Source organism: Bicyclus anynana, chromosome 6 (assembly GCF_947172395.1).
Source record: "Bicyclus anynana chromosome 6, ilBicAnyn1.1, whole genome shotgun sequence".
Classification (NCBI taxonomy): Eukaryota; Metazoa; Arthropoda; class Insecta; order Lepidoptera; family Nymphalidae; genus Bicyclus; species Bicyclus anynana.
Genome location: NC_069088.1, coordinates 17214295 through 17234366, shown reverse-complemented (window position 1 = coordinate 17234366; position 20072 = coordinate 17214295). Strand labels below are relative to the sequence as shown.

Genomic DNA, 20072 nt, shown 5'->3' with positions numbered 1-20072 from the left:
CGGCATCCGCGATTAATTACTAAATAGTAAATACTTATCTAATTATTAGTCTATAAAGATATAATAGTAATCGTTACAGCGCGTTAGAGTCAAACATTATCATTCTAAGCCTGCTAACCCGCATTGGAGCAGTTTCGTGGGTTATGCTTCAAGTTATATTTTCTTATAAGCAAATTTTCTTTCAGTATTGAAAAATTACTTTTAAATTGAAAAAAATAGTTTGCTATTATTTTATTTAGCAAATAGTAATCGTTAAAAAGATAATACCGTTAATAATAAAAAAAAGATCGTAAACTCCAATTAATTGCGTTCGGAAATAAAGACAAATGAATTTGTTAATCGTTTCTGTCAATGTCATATTCACGTGTTGTCTCTCAAATGTCAAAATCAAAACCTCTCAAAACAAATTGTGTGTAATGCAGCTGGCGTGTTTATAGATTAGTTTTAGGTTGCAGATTACTAAATAATTGTAATTAAAAAAGAAATGCTTGCATTTTAGTGACACGAATTGTACAAATTAAGTTTACCATGAAGTATAATTATAAGGTATATTTGTTTTATTCAATATATTTATTTCTTCAACTAACACATAAATAATCTATTATTTTCTTTTTCATTGCCCCTGTTACAGCGAAATATTATTATTTTGGGTTTTTTTTAATTGGCTAAGTTCTGTTCTGTATCCTACATGCTAAACATATCATAAAATATTACAGGTACACCTACATTTATGTAATTAGGTTATAACTATGTTAAATTTTTTTGTTAAATTAATTTCAGTTTCAAAATTTACTGGGTACAGTATACCGGAGAGGAGATATATTATTTACAAACGATGGGAATTGTGTATTTAGCCCTGTTGGAAATAAAATTACATTATACAATCTGAAACAGTGAGTTCCTTTTTTTTACTACACATTTGTTAGAAAATTATTTAAAAAATGTAGTGAAACTTAAAGTGTATGGTCAACAATCTTAGCTTGTACCCATTGTGGACAAATTAAAGAAGAATTAAAAATGTCATGAGAGTCGTGATAGCCTAGTGGATATGGCCTCTGCCTCCGATTCCGGAGGGTGTGGGTTCGAATCCGGTACGGGGCATGCACCTCCAACTTTTCAGTTGTGTGCATTTTAAGAAATTAAATTTCACGTGTCTCAAACAGTGAAGGAAAACATCGTGAGGAAACCTACATACCAGAGAATTTCTTAATTCTCTGCGTGTGTGAAGTCTGCCAATCCGCATTGGGCCAGCGTGGTGGACTATTGGCCTAACCCCTCTCATTCTGAGAGGAGACTCGAGCTCAGCAGTGAGCCATATATGGGTTGATAACGTGTAAGAATGTCATGAAATGTTTTAGCAAACTTTTTTTGATAAAGTAATAGTTTCATTATTAAAGCAGAATTATCAAAATTTTTTTAGTTATAAGTAAATTGCCGGGTGGTTAGGATAGGCTTGGGCTAGGGATGGGTGTTCCCCTTTGCACTATGAACAACATCCACTGTAATCCTTAAATAAAATGTTTTCAGAAATAAAAGCAACACTTTGCCTGTGGAGAGTCATTTCAACTATACAGCAATTGATGTGTCACCAAATGGATCTGTACTCCTTGCAATTAATGAAAGTAAGAAATTTTTCATTTCTAAATACAAGCAAGTGTGTGTAAGGCAAGTGAGTTGGTTTACATGTGATAGTATCAGCGCTGTACTTGATCAATATTGTAGTTAGAGGGTAGAACTGTTGTAGTAAGTTAAATGATCGATTGGTGATGATTGATAGTGTTACTTAGTGTATCTGCCATCCTTGACACATAAAGCTTAGAACCTGCTCTTAGATGATGGCTTCTCCGTTATCAGAAGTACAGCTCCACCAATATACATATTTTTATTACACAACTTAGTTTTTTAATTATTCTTGTATCTTTTCATGTGGAACATAGTCAGATCAATTGATACATTTGATATGGAACTGGAAAGTTGGTGTTTTTACACCCTTGTGCCTTAGAGAACATATTACCTAATTATCATTGATAGATTGTGAATATTACTTTTATTAAGTCCAATGTACCTACGGTACCTCTAACATTGTACCTACGGTACATAGACTAGATGATCACTCATTTGCACGGCTTACAGATCTAACTGATGATTATATGAAAACCTGTCAAATAGTTGCTCCCTGCATTCATGAAATGTAAATGCAGTCTATACAATATAATGTTGTATATATACTCATCTTTTACACAATAAACGAGCCTTGAATTGTCATTAAAAATAGGTACACATAATGACTAGTGGATGCCTGTGACTTTGTGTCTGTAATTAAAATCCCGAACCACAAAAATGTTATACTATAGCTTGGCAACTTTGTTCGTAACTCTCTTGATGGTCCGCGCGGGCCGAGGGGCGTGTAGCGATGAATGAATGAAAAACCCACGATGCACCTCACTTTCCTTCACGCACGATTTCACACCAGCGCAGTCTTTCCCCCCGTTGCCCGCATATCATGGAAGTGTCATCAATAAACTTGCCAGACTATACCTTAAATAACTCTATCTATTCTTGTAAACTGCTTTAAAATCAGTTGAGTATTTTAAAAGATTTAAATATACAAAGGGCAGGAAGCTACTTAGTTTTAAATTATGTTAGGGCCAAGATGATGATGGTAAAATTTAATTTACAGAGGGAGAAGCCCAGATGATTAGTCTTTTGACATGCACAGTTATACACAGGTATAAGTTTAAGGAACAAGTCAATGCAGTGAAGTTCAGTCCTGATGGTAAACTGTTTGCTGCCTGCTGTGATGATACAGGTTTGTATATTTTGTATATTTAAAAAAAATCAAAATTCATTTATTTCAAGTAGGCTTATTTTACAAGCACTTCTGATATATCAAATTTGAACTATTTGTAAAGACTCTTATTAAGGTTCTGCTGAGAAGAACCAATAAGAAACTAAACAGTTGTTCTATTAAAAAAATCGTACAATATTATAATAATTTACAATTGTTAACAACATTATAATTTCTTTTAATTTTACTTTCTATCTTATCTCATGTTACCAAGTAGAAATTGATCCAATGGTTGTAGAGATCCAAATGTGAGTGTGACAGTTATTGAAAACTAGCGGACGCCCGCGACTTTGGCCGCGTAAAGTTCGTTGTCAACTTTACTACTACCTCTATCCTACCCTACCCCTACCCTACCACTACCCCAACCCTACCCCTACCCTACCCTACCTCTACCCTACCCCTACCCTACCCCTACCCTCCCCGTACCCTATCCCTTTCCTACCCCTATCCCACCCGTACCCTTATCTCACGCCTATCTTACCCCTACCCTACCATTTCCTTATCCTACCCTTACCTCTACACTACCCCTATCCTACCTCTACCCCGGCTCCACCCCTGCCCTACCCCTACACTACCCTACTACTACGCTTCCCTACCCGTACACTACCCTACTCTATAAATTCTCTAGCCCTTCAAGAGTGGTGCTATGACCAAGGGAAATAGAGACTTCTATGCTAATAATTTAAGAGGTAAAGTTTTTGTGGTTGTAGGAGGAAATCTCTGGATCTACTGGACCGATTTGGAAAATTGTTTTACCAATAGAAAGCTACGTTATTTGCAAGTGTCATAGGCTATGTTCGGTTTAAAGATATTTATTTCTCCAAAAAAGAACGTACTGTTCACTTAACTTAGAGTTAACATATCGTCATTTTTGCAGACAGCATGCATTATTGTAATGTTTGATCCCCATATTCACACGGGAACGGGAACAACGTAAATGAAAGCGCGGGGCGACATATAGCGGAATTTCTGCGTCGTTTAGAAATTTTGTATTATCTCCGAAACTACGGATTTTGTTATTATACGGTATTGAAATACTGGAAAGATTCCAAAATAAAGCACTAAGAACAATGTTTGGCATCCCGCGATGTATCAGCAATAAATACATGTACCACGACATTGACATAAAAACTGTAGGTGAACAAATATCCCAGTGCAGCCTGAGGTATCAGGAGAGACTGACAATTCACACAAATGAGCTTGCACGGGCTCTGAGTCGCGAGGGTGGACTCCGTTTTACTCGGCTACAAAGACACAGCATTCCCGACCTGTGGAACAGATTTCCATAACAAGCCAAAGGGAGAGCTGCTGACAGGGAATCTGCAGCAAAATGGCTCTCAAAGAAAACATTAAATGATATGATGATATCAGATAAATGAATGGCTTATTGCCTATGAGCAGATCGCCATGTCGCAGAAATTACATATAAAAAAAAAAGATAGATATATGATGTTGCGGACTTTTTTGTAGAACTTTTAAAGATACATAAAGACTCTATACATTAATTTAAATTTTACACAATAGTTAAGGCAGCGCATGCGAATAAGTCTGTTTAAGAGGATTCTCGGTCCGACCTGTATGACAAAAACGGTGATAACTCGGCTAATATATATGATACCTATATAAATATATGCTATATAGCCTATAGCACTCCCCGATAATGTAGCATTCTACTGGTGAAAGAATTTTTGAAATCGGACCAGTAGTTCCGAAGATTACCCCATTTAAAGAATGTTACAAACTTACAAACTTTACCTCTTTATAATATTAGTATAGATGTATTTTGATAACTGTCGTCTCCCTTTGGCGATACATAATTACCTAGAAGGTACTCTTAAATATAAGCTACTAGCAGACACCCTCGACTTCATGTGCCCTTAGAACTCCTTAATCTGGCCCTGCTGTAAAATCCGTTCTTAGCGGACCTCTGCTATCTATACGTACTTAGTAAGTGTAATTATATTTATGTATAACTTGATTTATTTCAGTATTCATAATGACCGCGCCATGTACTTTCACTGGAGAGTTCAGATCCTTTATAATGAAGCGAGTTTTCAAAAAGGCACATGACCAAGTCACATGCTTGGACTGGTCAAGTTGTGGCAAGTTACTTGCCGCCGGATCTAAAGACACCACAACCAAAATATACACATCTGAATATATGGACAACTTGAATATGTGCTCTTTGAGTGGACATACAGACAAAATTGTTGGGGTTTTCTTTGAAAAGAAGAGTTTGGACCTTATTACTGTTAGTCGTAACGGTCAAGTTTGCTTGTGGGAAGCTAGCATAGATGCAGATGATTTGGTGAAGTCAGAGGTTCAGATATCCCACAAAAAAAGAAGGAAACTGCAAAAGGAGGCAGAATTGGAAGATGATGAAGTGGACGAGGAGAATATTGTTGAGAAAGATAAAGAATATGTGAGTCTAACTGTATTTTTTAATATATTTGGTGGTCATGTGGTTTAGCAGTGTCTATTGTTCAAGAATGTTTGAGTTCCTAGTGTAAAAAAAAATATATTCAGTAGCAACCATATGTATAGTCTGGCAAGTTTGTTGATAACACTCCCATGATATGCGGGCGGCAAGGGGAAAGTCTGCGCGGGTGGAAATGTGCGGGGAAGTGACGTGCATCAGTCGTGGGTTTTTTTTTTTATCGATGTACTTACAGACGTGTAATTCCCGATCTTGTGGGAGTATGGGTATAACATACAGCCTATGTTATGCCGTGAAGTAGCATTCTAATGATAAACAAATTTTTAAAATACTTCAGAAGTTTCCATTTTACTCACAGGAAAGTGACCAAGACGTGAACATGGAGAGTGAGATTGAGAAGAAGCAAGTGAAAGTGGAAGACGACAAGAGACTGCGCTACAAGAAGCTGGGCCGGCATTACATCGGCGATGCGATACGCAACGCCAGCCACAAGTGTCGCGTGTCTGCGGCGGCCTACCACAAAGGCACCAAGATATTGGTCACTGGTCAGTTTTAATTCAGTATCATACATGGTATATTATATAAGTGCATGATCTTTTCATTTAATAATGCCTTTATCTACTTTCGTTTTATTTCCACTTGCCTAGGAAGCCACAAAACAACAAGAGGAGAAATAGACATTGTGGTGGCATTAAAAATATTCTTCTCTTTTGAAATGTCGCTGTTATTTGTCGACATATATAATTTTCAAGAGATATTTCATTGACGCATACAGATAAAATTGTTGGCTCTCATAATATGGCTGATTAATGTAAATTCATGGTCAAGTGTTGTCATAACTTAATAATGTTCATATTGACTTTGTGGCAATCGGCAGGTTTTACCACCGGCATATTCTTCCTGCATGAGATGCCCGATGTGAACCTGGTCCATACGCTCAGCATATCGGAGCACCGCATCAGCAGCATCGCGCTGTCGGCGCAGGGCGACTGGATCGCCTTCGGGTGCCCCAACATCGGCCAGCTGCTGGTGTGGGAGTGGCAGAGTGAGTATCGAGTGAACCTGGTCCACACGATCAGCATATTTGAGCATCATCATCATTACTAGCCGATGGAGGTCCAATACTAGACATAGTCATAGTTTTGCTGCCATCTAGCGGCTCCCTTCAGCCCAATGTCATCAATCCACCTAAACCTTCCTTCAGTAAGGGTTGAAAAGCGCCTTGCAGTGTGGGGTTGCCATTCCTTAAGACTCCAACATTTATCAGCTCTTGAAATTGTTGCACACCTATTGCTAATGTTGCTTTGAGACTCTTTCAGCTATGTCAGTGACTTAGTTTCTACAGATCATTTCTGATTAATTCAGGCAAAGATACTCTGAGCATAGCTCGCACCATCGCCCACTGATTCACTGAGTAGTATATTTTCACATTTAATTTATTTAAAAACATTGTTGGCATTAAATTTTTAAATCAATGTACCTTACCCAGGTGAACAATACGTAATGAAGCAACAAGGCCACTCGTTAGACATGACCTGCCTCGCGTACTCGCCCGACGGCCTCTACATAGTGACGGGCGGGTACGACGGTAAAGTGAAGGTCTGGAACACCACCTCAGGGTTCTGCTTTGTGACTTTCAACGAGCACAAGTCTACCGTCACCAGTATTGTCTTCAGCGCGAACAAGAAGTTCTTCGTGTCCTCGTCGCTGGACGGGACAGTTAGATGCTATGATCTTACGAGGTAAGGCTTCCGCACATTAATGCAGACACACACACACATACGCATACACGTTACAAACATGCATTTATACATATACTAGCGGACGCCCGCAACTTCGTCCGCGTGGAATTTAGTTTTTCACAAATCCCTCGGGAACCATGAATTTTTCCGGGATAAAAAGTAGCCTATGTGTTAATCCATGCTATAATATATCTAAATACCAAATTTCAGCTAATTCGGTTAAGTAGTCGAGGCGTGAAAGAGTAACAAACATTCATATCATTAAAATCATCAGTTTTCGCAAATCTCGGGAAACCATGGTTTTTTTCGAGATAAAAAGTAGCTTATGTGTTAATCCAGAGTAAAATCCATTTCCAATCCAAATTTTAGCCAAATCGCTTCAGTAGTAGCGGCGTTAAAGAGTAACAAACATCCAAACATCCATGCAAACTTTCGCGTTTATAATAATTACTAGCGGACGCCCGCGACTTCGTCCGCGTAAATTGCGATGTCAACTTTACTACTACCCCTACCCTATCCTACCCCTACCCTACCACTACCCCAACCCACCCTACCCAACCCCTACATCTACCCTACCCCTACCCCAAACCTACCCCTACCTTACCTACACCCATCCTACCCCTACCCTCCCCGTACCCTATCCCTTTCCTACCCCTATCCCACCCGTACCCCTATCTCACGCCTATCCTACCCTTACCCTACCACTTCCCTGTCCTACCCGTAACTCTACCCTACCACTACCCTACCTCTACCTCTACCCTACTACTACCCTAAACCCGGCCCTAAACCTACCCTACCCCTACGCTTCCCTACCCGTACCCTACCCTACCCTGTAACTTCTCTATCTTACTCCTACCCCTAGCAAAATCGGTCCAGTCCTTCGAGAGTGGTGGTATGACCAAGAGAAATAGAGACTTCTATGCTAATAATATAAAGAGGTAAAGTTTGTGTGGTTGTAGGAGGTAATCTCTGGATCTACTGGACCGATTTGGAAAATTGTTTTACCAATAGAAAGCTACGTTATTTGCGAGTGTCATAGGCTATGTTTGATCCTCATATTCACACGGGAACGGGAACTACGTAAATGAAAGCGCCGGGCGTCATATAGCGGAATTTCTGCGTCTTTTAGAAATTTTGTATTATCTCAGAAACTATTAAAGTAATTAACATACTGTAAAGGGCAAATCTTATCTCCATAATATCCTTGTGATTATTAAATAATTAATTTTAATAAGGATTAAAGTTTAGTTGTATAAATAATGACGTAAACCTAAGTATATAAAATTAATAATTTTTAAAACACAAAAGGTACTATATCTGCTAATATATAGAAGATAGATATATGGTGTCGCGGACTTTTTTGTAGAACTTTTAAAGATACATGAAGTCTCCATACATTAATTTCAATTTTACACAGTAGTTAAGGCAGCGCATGCGAATAAGTCTGTTTAAGAAGATTTTCAGTCCGACCTGTATGACAAAAACTGTGATAACTCGGCTAATATATATGATACCAATATAAAATATAGCCTATAGCACTCCCCGATAATGTAGCATTCTACTGGTGAAAGAATTTTTAAAATCGGACCAGTAGTTCCAAAGATTACTCCATTTAAAAAATGTGACAAACTTACAAACTTTACCTCTTTATAATATTAGTATAGATATAGATTAGTAGGAATTAGGAAGTAGGATCAAATAAACGGGCAACATACGTGGGAAGGCAAAAACACAATCACACACAGATACGCTGTACTTTAGTATGAATGGTATAATTGCCTGTGAAACTACAGTTTTTTTTTAATCTTTACTAGCTAGCCCTTGACTACAATCTCATCTGATGGTAAGTGAAGATGCAATCTAATATAGAAGCGGGCTAACTTGTTATAGGTGTAGGATGACAATCCACACCCATTTCGGCTTCTACAGGACATAGTACTGGAACGCGGACGCCCGCGATCCCGTTCGCGTGAAATTGTTTTTCACAAATCCCCCGGGAGCTATGGAATTTTTCGGGTTAAAAAGTAACATGAGTTAATCCACAGTATATTCTATCTCCGTTCTAAATTTCAGCCAAATTAGTTCAGCTGTGACGTAAAGGAGTAACAAACATACACACAACTTTTGTCTTTATAATATTAGTGTGATTAAGAATAAATAGAGTCGTGATGGCCTAGTGGATATGACTGCCTCCGATTCCGCAGGGTATGGGTTTGAATTCGGTCCGGGGCATGCAACTCCAACTTTTCAGTTGCGTGCATTTTAAGAAATCATCATTCACCATCAGGAAAAACATCGTGAGGAAACCTGCATACCAGAGAATTTTCTTAATTCTCTGCGTGTGTGAAGTCTGGCAATCCACATTGGTCCAATGCGGTGGACTATTGGCCTCATTTTTAGAGGAGACTCGAGCTTATAAATGTCTGGTGCAGGTACCGCAACTTCCGCACGCTGACGTCGCCGAGCCTGGTGCAGTTTGCGTGCGCGGCCGTGGACTCCAGCGGCGAGCTGTGCGCCGCGGGCGGACACGATGTCTTCGAGATATTCGTGTGGTCCATCAAATTCGGCAAGCTGCTGGAGGTGAGTTGTGAGATGTGGTGCTGTGCTCGTGCAGCTACTGCAACTTGCACATGTGCAAGCCTGTGAGATGATGGAGCCTTCGTGGAATTAGCAATTGTTGCTAACTACTAACATTTCTGCGCTCAACGCGAAACTACATGACTTGATCGTATTGTTTGGACGCTGGCCGTTGAGAAATACGCGGGCGATTTTGCGGCGTTTGCAGCCGGAAAACTGTATTAGAAGCGTATCGACGTCGCTTTTGCTCGCAAACCGACGCTTATTAGCGAATTCGGATGGTTTTTTGTTGTTACGTGTGTTTTACGGATTTATAGTGCCCGACGTAAATTGTTTTGACCCTTGCAACTGAAGTGTGGACGAGTGGATTATAGGTGTTTATCCGGAGGTGCCACAAACTTTGTTCTTGAAAGTGCAGTACCGACGTTTGGTGAAACACTATTTACACTTCTCCTACCTATACGATACACAACACAGACTTCACCTACCAATCTAGGCTGCCATCGTGTGGCGGACATCGTGTGGTGACACCAATCGTGGCAGACCGAGAATCGAGATCGCAGGTAAATTCGACTAACAGCTCACAAGACCAAAATTCTTCTTGTTGGCAATGATGACGATTTTGTCCGACGCAACCGAAGCCGTCCATGGGCACACGGTCATTTGATGCTGTCTAATGATGGATTCTGATATTCTCTTAACTCGTAAGTCGTCGTCAAGAAATTTGATTACTAGAAATTTGCAATTTTACAATTAAATTCATCACAATGCAAATTGGCGATTTCACAGCGCGAGTTGAAAAATAATAATAAATCATAACAAAACTGGTCGCATATAGAGCCTCACTACACCTGGTAAAGTTTGCGTGCGCCGGCCGTAAACGCGATTCTAAGAAGAACATTGATTAGGTCATAAAATTAAGTGATTTGTTTGTTGATATGGTATAGACTACCAAACGCCCGCGACTTTGTCCGCGAGGACTTCAGTTTCTAAAATCCCACGGAAACCATGGATTTTTTCGGAATCAAAAGTAATCTAGAGTAAAATCTATTTTTATTCCAAAGTTCAGCCAAATCGCTGCAGTAGTTTGTTTGTTCCAAACAAACACCCCTACAAACTTGCACGTTTATAATATTATTATTAATTTTCTAATATATCTGTATGTGTTTATCCCTAGGTACTAGGGGGCCATGAAGCCCCGGTAGCTAGTCTGGCGTTCAGCCCGACCCTGTCCAGCTCGCGGCTCGCCTCGGCCTCCTGGGACAAGACAGTGAAGCTGTGGAACTGTGTGGAGACCAGCTCCGACTGCGAGACCATACAGCTGACGGCCGACGCGCTGCAGGTCGCCTTCAGACCTGATGGCGAAGAGGTATGTTGCACAATGTATAAACATCCCCTCCCCTATATGGATAGAGGCCTGGCCCTGTAGTTAAAATAGGCTGATAATGATGGTAATAATGTGCATTTGTGTGCAAACGCAACAATGTAGTAAATAAATAATAATTTATTTATTTGGTCACGAATTTATTAAAAGTAATGAACAATATACAAGAGTACAAAAGCGGCTTTATGACTAAAGCAATCTCTGCCGGTATTTCTTAAATTATGTAAAATCTAAGAATATACTGGCCGTATATACCGAAAATTATGAGTAAATACCGAAAATTTTCCTAACTAATCATGATCGTAAAATGTGTTTGAAGCGCTCATTTGCTTTTTTTTTCTTATGTAGCTGAACAGAAGTCAGGTATTTTTATTAATTTTCAATTAATTTATAAAGCAAGTAAATTGTTTGCTCTCAGATCGCAGTGTCTACTCTGGATGGTAACATATCATTTTTTAATGTAACAACATCGGACCAGACGGGCAGCATCGAAGGCAGGAGTGACTTGGGCTCAGGCAGAGCTGACACTGACTTGATCACGCCTCAGAAAATGCTCAAAACCAAGTGAGTCACTGTGATAAAGTAATGTGAAACCGTTTTGAAAATATTTATGAAGTAAACCTTCTTTATGCACGCTTGGCTTGTGGAGTAAACTGGTGATAAATCGGGCGACGCGTGCTGCCATCTACAAGCATAGTGAATGAGTGTTTGTTATTTAAATTACCGGTAGATGGCGTTTTAAGAAAACTTTGAAACAACCCTTTTTTGTACACTTAAAGAACTTGTTGAACTAACTTATCGAAGTAAATTCTTTGCTCCTTCATCTATCGAATGGTGTAATTAAGTTTTTGATGGAGGTGATATTTACGTAACTGCCCCAGATATTGTTAAAATGGTTATTTTGAAATGACACCCCACTATGGAAACAATAGGGATGATGGCAGTTTTTTTAATTGTATATAAATTAGGAGTACGCTAATAGTAAAGCAATTTGGTTAAAGTAACAAGGTATCTGCGATCATTACTTTCGGAGCTACAGGGATTTAAAGGGTCAGATTTGTGGCGCTGCCACGGGTCCCTGAAAAACGCCCCATACAAAATGGTACGAATTAATGACGTCGTAGGTACATGATTGTTAGATTTGTATGGACGGTCCAACAAAATTATTATTTGTAAAATTTATTTTAATTGTTTATGTTTATAGTTCATTTATTGAAAAATGACACATTTAATGTAAGGAAGGGAAAACTGTATGAATTTTCATATAATTACGATAAAAGATTTTTAATAGATTTTGAAATTTTATAATCTTATTTAATTTGCAAATATCTAGACATACTTTGCTTCTTTGTATTAATTAGTTAACATTGACCTTATCGATTTTATACATAGAATATATAGAATGAAAATCGATGGATTCAAACATAGTCATCATGCCCATTTTATCCGTATCTACGTTATAACATTTTGAAACCAAAATGACAATATTTCAAGTGAAACAATATAATTGACAGAGCGTTTACGACGATATGCTACTCGTCGGACGGGTCGTCCATACTGGGCGCGGGCAACTCGAAGCACGTCTGTCTGTACAGCATCAGGGAGTCGGTGCTCGTCAAGAAGTTTGTCATCACGCAGAACCGCTCTCTGGATGCTGTGAACGTAAGTTGTTATCTATATATATATAAAATAGAAATGTTAGTTACAACACTTATAACTCGAGATCTGCTGGACCAATTTTCATGGTTTTTGATTCGTTGGATTTGTCTCCGCCAAGAATAGCAAAATACTTGGCACCGCCTTCAAACTGATCAGAAGGGTGGTACCTTCTGATCAGTTTGAAGGTTTGATCATAGGTAAGATGTTATTTTTTGCTTTTTAGTTTAGGTTAATTTTTGAGTTGGAAATCGGTTGAATTTTTTTACTAATTTTTTTTATTCGGAGATAAGAGTAGTCTTTAGGTTGCTCAATAACCTCCCTCATCTTCGCTTTCAAATCGGTTCAATAGTTCCAAAGATTAACCCGGGACGTAATTTTTTAAATATTTTCCGGATACATGATATCCCCCTATAGGAATCATGTTAGAAGTCCCTACTTTTTAAATTAGGTTAAAAAAGTTCTGGTCACGGGTAAGAGCTAATAAATATTTGTATTTAACTTTGGCAATGTCTTTCTTCCTCAGGACTTCATAAACCGCCGCTTCCTCACAGAGTTCGGCAACATGGCGCTGGTGGAGAACAGAGACGCGTTAGAAGGAGGGGACGTCAACATCAGACTGCCGGGGGTGAAGGCTGGTGACATGGCCGACAGGAAGGTCAAGCCTGAGGTAAGTGCCAGACTTCCTGTTTCTTCAAAATTTCCTAAACTATAGGTACCTTACAGAGGACAGGTGCTAGAGAAGAAGAGAGACGCGCTGGAAGGAGGAGTCGTCAACATCAGACTACCGGGAGTGGAGGCGGGGTCACAGTTTCCGATCCACTTGAGGTTTTCGTAATTGGTCCAAGGCTGGTGGGAGGCTTAACTGGTTTAACTTAACAACTTCCTTATTTCGACACTATTCTCCATTAGCTATATTAAAAAAAAATACCAATGTTATTTCTCCTCCAAATAGGCAGAAAACCTTAATAAACAGTTAGTACGACAGTAGTCCAATGGGCGGGGATCGAACTTTTAACAGTATCAAAGCATCTTTGTCATTCAATTTAAACCATGTCTGGTTTCTCATGAAGCTCAAATTGCCTCAAAGCATCTTTGTCATCAGTTCTAAATTGTGTCTGGTTTCTCATGAGGCTCAAATTGCCTTAACCAGCATTCTTAAAGCATTAGTCTTAATCTGTGTCTGGTTTCTCATGAGGCTCGAATTGCTTCAAAGCATCTTTGTCATCAGTCTTAAATTGTGTCTGGTTTCCCAGGTCCGCGTGCATTGTGTCAGGTTTTCACCGACGGGGGAGAGCTTCGCGGTGGCTGCGACGGAAGGACTGATGCTCTACAGCCAGAACGCTGGCTTGGATGGCACATTCAGGTTTCTATTTTTTTCATATCTTTTAAATTTGACCAATATTCTACTCAAAGTGGACCACCACTTGAACCACCTCTCACTGATGAGTCCGATACCTTTACCGTTGAACCATTTAAGCTTAAAGAATTGTTCTTTGAATATTAACCATGTCCTTTTAGACGTGATTAATAAATCTTATTTGTTTTTTAATCTATATTTTTTTCTATAAATCTAGAATCTAGATGGACAGAAAGTTTTATGACAGAAATTTCCAAAATATGCAAATCACTAGAAAATCTTTACTTTGGGCTCTTCTATCCTCATAGTACAAGGCTAAGAATCTTTCCCTAAAATTAGATTTCTGTAGAAACTGCATTCTGTAGAAAAACACATGGTTAACTGATTGTTCGTTTTGAGTTTTTAGGTGAGCTTAAATGTACCGTATTACGTTATGTATGTGTGAATAATGATGATAAATATTCAATGTACAGGCCGTACCGTTTGGAGAGCGGGTCGACACCGCTAGCGGTGAAACAACTGCTAGAGCAGAGGTCGTGGGGCGCCGCGCTGGTGGGCGCGCTGCAACTGAACGAGCATGACGTCATACAGCAGTGCGTGGAGGCCGTGCCGCCGACAGACAGTGAGTTACAGTAACAGTAATAGTAACGTGTTACTGTTATTATGTGGAGCTGTTCCTAGATCACACACAGAGGGAAACACACAGATCGACAATGGTTTTGACTAGGTCTAACCTAATTTAGGAAATAGAATATCCTAAATTGTACCGATCTGGAAAATCCAATAAGCCTTAGATGCGTGCTACGAGAAATCTCTAAAGATATATTGTTGATTAATTGCGGCGAATCGCAAATATCGCTCATTTTTTATATCATCGCAACGAAAGAAGGTTCTAATGAGGTAATAAGTTAATTACGTTGACTCATTTCACCCTTACAGAATATTTTTAGAGTGCAAGGTCAAATTACCCAAACAGTTTATTTAATACTATTCATTATTACATTAAATTAATAACTTTTTATTTCTTCCTAGTTGAATTAACAGTGGCAAGCCTTGAAGAGGATTACACGCACCGTCTTCTGAACACAATAGCGCGTCTTCTAGAAGACAGCAGACATTTGGAACATCTTCTGCTGTGGGTCAAGAGTATTGTGACGGCGAAGAAGAAGTTCCCACAACCTGTGCTGTTGGCTTTGGAGAAAGTTCTCACCGTCAAGTATTCGCAGTTGAGCAAAATGTAAGTGTTGTTTTAAGTTGTTCTGGTCGAGTATAATACTTGTTGTTCATTAATTTAATGATTTAGAGTTGTGATAGCACAGTGGATATGACCTCTTCTTTTGATTTGGATGGCGTAGTTTCGAATCTAGTCCCTCCAAATTTTCACTCACTCAAGGTCATTGTCTGCCATTCTAGAGTCTTATTTTGGTTACAGTTTGATTTGTTAAGTTGTAATGACAAATGTTGTGAATCATTTTGTTCGACATTGGTTTTCTTATTCTTGTAATCCACTTCTGAGTCTGCTAAAACCCGGATATCAAATGGTGAAGGGAAAACATCGTGAGAAATCCTGCATTCCTGAGAATTTTCAAAATGCTCTACGTGTGTGAAGTCTGCCAATCCGCTTTGGGCCAGCGTGGTTGACTATTTCTCTAACTGAATATGAGTTGTTAATAGTGATCCGAAGCTGAGGTCCTAATCAGTGGAAGTGATGGAAGCCTAACCAACCAATCAAACTGGCAAATATGTAATACTAGCGGACGCCCGCGATTTCATCGGTCCTCAAATCTTCTTAGTTCAGCCCTCTTGCAAAATCCGTTCTTAGAGGACGTTGTAAACTACCTCCCTTCCAAATTTCATCTATGTACGTCAAGTGATTTTAGAGATTTCGTGATGAATGAATGACCTTTCGCATTTATATATTAATATTATGGAAATTATTCGTACCTACGCCCTCCGAATCGAAGGCAGAGGTCAGACCTACTAGGCTATCACGGCACTACTTCACTGGGTAGAACTTCATATTATAGTAAGCGACACTTTTCTCGTAAGTGTCAATTTTATTAGAAGTAACATTTTCAATGGATACAATTTAAAATTAGTTTTACTAACGATAATTAACCGATAATGTAAGTGACATCTTCATTGTAAGTGTAAAAATAAAAGGATTGTACATTTGTTAGCGCAAGCGACATTAGTTAGTATGGGATTAGACTTTTTCCTGGGAAGATTTAATTACATTAATTCCTTTATCCAAAGGTTGTCTGGTAGACATTGCTATGCTATGAGCAATAAGAACGCCTTTGCACATACTTGTTTTCTATGTTTTCTTTGTTATTGTTTTTGTTTTGTGCAATAAAGTATAAATAAATAAAAAATAAATAAAAAAAGACCCTTAAACAGCTGACATGTTTTGAATTCTTTATTGACAATTACGGCAAACATATGTAGATAGAATATGTACGGGTAGAATCAATTTTTCTTCATAATAAGCCCACCTCCATCTAAGACTGCATCTTCACTTAACATCAGGTGAGGTCGCAGTCTAGGGCAAAGTTTTGAATAAAAAAAAACAGAAAATTGAATCAACTTCCGAAATATTTTATATTAATATTACGTAACACGTCACGCGCGCGATATCGTTCGTACTGTTTTCGTGTAAGGTCAAGTGTGTGATAAACTTGATAACGCCTCCAGATGAAAATACCACAGATAGTGATAATCAATATATGACCGACTCATAAATCATAAATATTTTCAGTTAATAGACAAACAACGAACAATTTTTTATTATATATTTATGATCTATAATGCACTACAATAAATACATATAAAAGCGAAAGGTTATCACAAAATATCGAAACCACTTGGCGTACAAAGATAAAATTAGGCAGGGAAGTAGTTTCTAGTTAGTAGGCGTCCGCTAAGAACGGATTTAATGATCCGACCCTGTCACAAAATCAGGATTAAGAAGGTCTAAGGAAGGAAAAATCGTGACCGTCCGCCAGTAGAATATATCAGGTCTATAAACATAACCACAACATCATTTCTAGCGTACACAGCTCCACGGTAAAGGCCTTGAGTCATCATCGAGAGGTCGTGGTTCGATCCCTGCCCGCTGGACTATTGTCGTACCCACAGTCTAACACAGTCTTAGACAAGGAAATATTGGTCATATTTAAAAGATATGGCAAATATTATTAAAAAAAAGAATTATCAAATTCTTAACTCTGGAATGGGAATTTTTACTGAAAATTTCTTTGTAGAATATTCCATAACCCTACTTAGGACACACGAACTTTTGAGCCGAAGCTACATAGGCTTTTCGCTGGACCAAGTTTATTTTAAGTACGAAATAAAAACAGAGTACTTTCTACTTTTTTGTTATAGTACCTATAGAAGATATTATTATGTTTCATTTGCAATATGTTTCTCTGAATAACACAGCCCCAGACCCAGGTGACTGTCACAGACAAATTCATAAATCATTTCAACTACAGTGTCTTATCTACTGGCACTAATCTCCTAGGCGGGCGAGTAAATTGTTAGGCACAACTCCTTATAGATTGAGAGTCTACGATAGCCAGACCTTCGTGATTTTATAACAGCTAAAAGTTGGTTAGTTCATGCTCCTACCATAGGTACGTACGGTAGACAATTGTGGATTATGGACTGGAGAGAGAACAGAGGAGCTAACGTTGCGGCCAATGAAGAGAAATATAGATAACATTTCGTCCAATGGCGTCGGAGTTATCCCTATCCTAACTCTTTCGTACCAACGCAATGAAAAAGATATTATGGCGGTATTTCCGGTTGCATCGCAATTGGTAAAATTCACATTTATTTCTCTTTACGAGATTGCTTCGTTAGTCGTATGTAAGTGCCACTGGTTTGGTTAAGGTTTCAAGTGTCCACACCTTCAATCGTCCAAGTATTCATATTTTTCCCTTAACATTGTTAAAAATCAAATTTTATAGGTTTCTTGCAAGGGGTTGCCACGAAGCAATGTGTGTGACGACAGAGGACGTGATTTGTTGTGATGTTCTGATGAAAATATTAAAAATACGTGTTTTTACTTGGACCCTTTAAACCTGCTCCCTTGGACCTTTAAAACTCCCAAAGCCACCCTGGTACAAAAATAACTACCTACTAAACTTAACTTTTATAAATTATAAAAGTCTGGCCACCAAAATAATACTACCAGAGTCGAGTCGTACCATATTTACCTATGGTAGGAGCATGATAAACTTTCAGATTTTGTTAAACGCCGAAGGTCTGGCTTTTATAGGCTAAGTCTAAGTTATTACATAACATCAATCCGTCAGAGCTATCGCAAATGACGATAATTGTATAGTACACATGTTTCTGGCGTAAATTCGCTAAAACGAATTGGATACAAAAATGTGCGACCCTGACCGACTATTGCTTGTCACTTGATGACGTATGATTGATTGTCGTCCTTCACGGGTATTAGTGGGTAACTTTGAAATTACATACACTGTTCATGGGTGACTGAATAGGTACATAGTGTAATCATCATAGATATACGAGTAGTAGATCAGTTTTACATGCACGGTTTTATCTAGCGACTTTTCGATTATATTGTCAGTTAAATTGCACTGTGCATTTTTCAATTTTGCCTAATCACGGACATTTTAAATGAACGGTTCGACTGTTCAGTTAAAACTGAAGGTCTGTAGCCCGCATTATTGTAGTTAATTCTTTTTTGTGAAGTCGGTTGGATTTTTTAAAATGATTTTTTGACTGCTAGCTGGGATCCGTGGAACAAATTTACAATTGATTACTATCAAGTTAATTTTCCGTGAGTAGCTTCATCTTGATGAGACGCTCGACTTTTTTAGTTACGAAAATTCTTGATTTTGGAAAAAAAACAGCTGTTTAGTAACAACTTTTAATAACCTCATTATTGATACAAGTTGGGAGGAGGGTAGTTTACCAGAGTATTAATTTAATAAAAATGTAGTAATGCTTGAACTATTGCTTAATTAATAGTTATACAACTTAACAGCCATGTGTGCAAAAGGAGTGGATGATGAGTTCACGAGTAATAGAGACGAATGGTAAAAATTTACATATTTTTCCGACCCCTTGATACAACTTAACAGCCACAATGTCTTACAAATTGCGTGGTACAATGTCTCGTTCCGACGCTCAGATTTTTTTATTACCTGGTAACTCAGTTAGCTACCAGAATCAAGAATTTTTTGTAAATATAAAGTTGAGCGTCTCATCAAGATGATGAATGACGAAAAATGAACTTGATAGTAATCATTTGTAAAGTTCCACGAATCCTGTATAATGATTATGATGACATATTTATCTAGTTTTATAATTTTCAGATGCGACTTCAACAAGTACACGATCCGCTGTATCAAGTCAGTAGGCGAGCTGACGCCGAAGCAAGAAGACGAGCACATGGACTCGGACCACTCCAGTGGCCGGGGCACCTTCTCGGACTCCGACTCCGATTAGAAAAATAAAGATTTGTATCTAAATACACATGTTTAAATGGTTCCCCAGTAGATTTTTGACGGCCTCCGTGGCGCGGTAGTATGCGCGGTGGATTTACATGACATTTTTGCGAGGCTCCTTTCGTATCCCAGTTATGAAGTAAACGATAAAGAGAATTATCGATATTGAACGCTGATATATGAGCTAATGTTGATCAACTTATGTTAAAACTAAATAAATGAAAGGTGAATCTCCTCTTTTTTAAGTCGGTTAATAAATAAAACACCGCTAGAATTCACCCTTTATAGATCAAACATGTTGGCGATAAGAGTATCTTTGCGACGGCCCTGTATTTTCTCAGTCGTGAGGTAAACGATAAAACGAATGAGAAACTTTGCAGACAGATGTGTGTGTTTACTGCTCATCGACTTGTGCCAAAGTTACCTGAACACTTGGACGTTGGTGACATTTCTGCGAGGCTCCTTTCGTACCACAGTTATGAAGTAAACGATAAGAGAATGAACGATATTAAATGCTGATATGAGTTCTATAATTGGTAATCAACTTATGCTAAAATTACGAAAACGAATACTAAGCAA

General features: G+C 38.5%; 1 protein-coding gene across 1 annotated transcript; it reads left to right on the top strand.

The window, feature by feature from the left end:
• The first annotated feature begins 386 nt into the window (after positions 1-386).
• On the top strand, positions 387-19517 carry LOC112050554 (periodic tryptophan protein 2 homolog). The gene is made up of 17 exons (XM_024088845.2): positions 387-546; positions 781-893; positions 1528-1622; positions 2681-2809; positions 4837-5270; positions 5644-5830; positions 6163-6330; positions 6775-7027; positions 9460-9607; positions 10782-10973; positions 11407-11552; positions 12503-12650; positions 13171-13314; positions 13901-14010; positions 14478-14626; positions 15037-15241; positions 19362-19517. Exons 1-17 carry the CDS (start codon positions 529-531, stop codon positions 19492-19494), a joined length of 2772 nt encoding a protein of 923 aa, XP_023944613.2. The 5' UTR covers positions 387-528; the 3' UTR covers positions 19495-19517.
• The last annotated feature ends 555 nt before the right edge of the window (positions 19518-20072 follow it).